We start from the raw sequence: 1,535 nt of genomic DNA on the forward strand, positions 1-1,535 counted from the left end.
GCGGAGAGACCCTGAGATGGTGGTGGAGTTGCTGTTGGGGCAGCGCGGGGCCAAGCCTAGGGACTGCATGGGGACCCTGCCACGTGCTCTGAGCTTGGACCCATCCCCTCCATCGCCGCCAGAGCAGGAGGTTCCTCAGGTGCCCATGAGTCTGCTGTCCTCCGCAATCCGTGTTGCCTGCAGCAGAGGCCACGGCAGCCTCCAGGCGCTCGCAGCGTCAAGGGCTCTGTCCCGAACCAGGGAAGTTCATGACGAGGCGCTGGATTTCTGGTAACAATTAAGCTGCTGGTCACCAGTCCGGGAAAGCTGCTTTTTAAAGGAAAGCTCTGTTCTGTAAGTGCTCAGCTCTGGTTCAGGCACTGATTTATGGGTTTTTCCACCTGAAGCATCACACTGAGGGGCACTTGGGAGCTTCGGGAGCAATGCCAAGGGCTGGCAGAGCCAGCGCTTGTGGTGCCGTCAGCCTGGTCCCCAGCCACGAGGCTCTGCAGCCCCAGCACCGGACATGGACCTGGCAGCCAGCGCCGATGGGCACCGAGAGACCGGGGCCAACCCCAGGATCTGTCGGTGCTGGTCCATTGGTGCAGGAGCCCCAGCACAAACCTGCACCAGGCCCCAGCCAAGGGCAGCTTCCAGCGCTTGGGTAATTTAAGTTATTAGTTGTGTTTTGTCCCTCCTGCCCCAAAACCCTGCAGCAGCCAGCATGGTCTGTGAGGGCAGTATTGCCCTTCTCTAAACCTTGGTAAGATTATGGAGCTCCCCTTCCCCATTGCCTGGTGCTCACCTGCCTGCAGCCCACACCAGGGGTGCAGCCCTGACCAACTTCCCCCCGGGCCTTCGCTCTCTGTCATCCCCCAAGGGTCCTGGAGTGGAGGTGAAACCATGGCACCGTGCGGGCCCCTGCTGGGGAGGGCAGTGGCTGGGCCAGGGCCTCCAGGGCTGCAGGAAGCTCCAGGAAGTGGCTCTGTTAACACAGGATGAAGGGAACAAAACCCCAGGACCATTAATCACCCGCTTCGGCTGAATGTGCACATTTGATGGCAGCTGTTTACAGAGCACTTCCTTGCTCAGACACCTCCCGAAATGACCCGGCCTCCCAAAAGGACGCGAAACATGCCTGGTGCCCAGAGCTGCCTCCCCAGAGAGTTCCCGGATGGGAAACGGCTGGATCCTGCGCTGACCCTGCACCTTCTGTGATGGGGCTCCCCTTCCTCCACCCCTTAGGACCCTCCCTGGCCCCAGTGGTGGGGATGGGGCAGAGCAGGGGGCACTGGGCAGGAGTGAGGAGGTGATGCTGGACCTGTCATGCACAGGCGGCCGGGGAGCACGGGATAATCGGCATCTTCCACATCATAACACGTCCTCCATCTGTACCACAGCACTGACCCTGCCAGGAGCACCCTTGTTCACCCCAAAAACACCCTGCTCTGGGGAGAGATGCTGTCTGCAGCCCTGCTGAGCAGCATCCAGGCCTTGGCTGGGCTCCTCCTCTCTGCAAAGCCCACATTTCAGGGCAGGGGGTCTGAGACAGCACC

The 1,535-nt window shown here is 61.0% G+C and overlaps 1 protein-coding gene across 1 annotated transcript in view; it reads left to right on the forward strand.

Annotated features, from left to right (window-relative positions):
- Nucleotides 1-505: 505 nt before the first annotated feature.
- The window catches only part of MADCAM1 (mucosal vascular addressin cell adhesion molecule 1), a gene marked incomplete at its 3' end in the record, with an annotated part of 2,921 nt that continues 1,891 nt past the window's right edge, over nucleotides 506-1,535 (forward strand). Inside the window, exon 1 of the mRNA XM_010190169.1 lies at nucleotides 506-563. Coding sequence (XP_010188471.1) covers nucleotides 506-563 — 58 coding nt within the window. The remainder of the gene's footprint in view (nucleotides 564-1,535) is intronic.

This window comes from Mesitornis unicolor, unplaced genomic scaffold (genome assembly GCF_000695765.1).
Source record: "Mesitornis unicolor isolate BGI_N332 unplaced genomic scaffold, ASM69576v1 scaffold30408, whole genome shotgun sequence".
NCBI classification, from domain to species: domain Eukaryota; kingdom Metazoa; phylum Chordata; class Aves; order Mesitornithiformes; family Mesitornithidae; genus Mesitornis; species Mesitornis unicolor.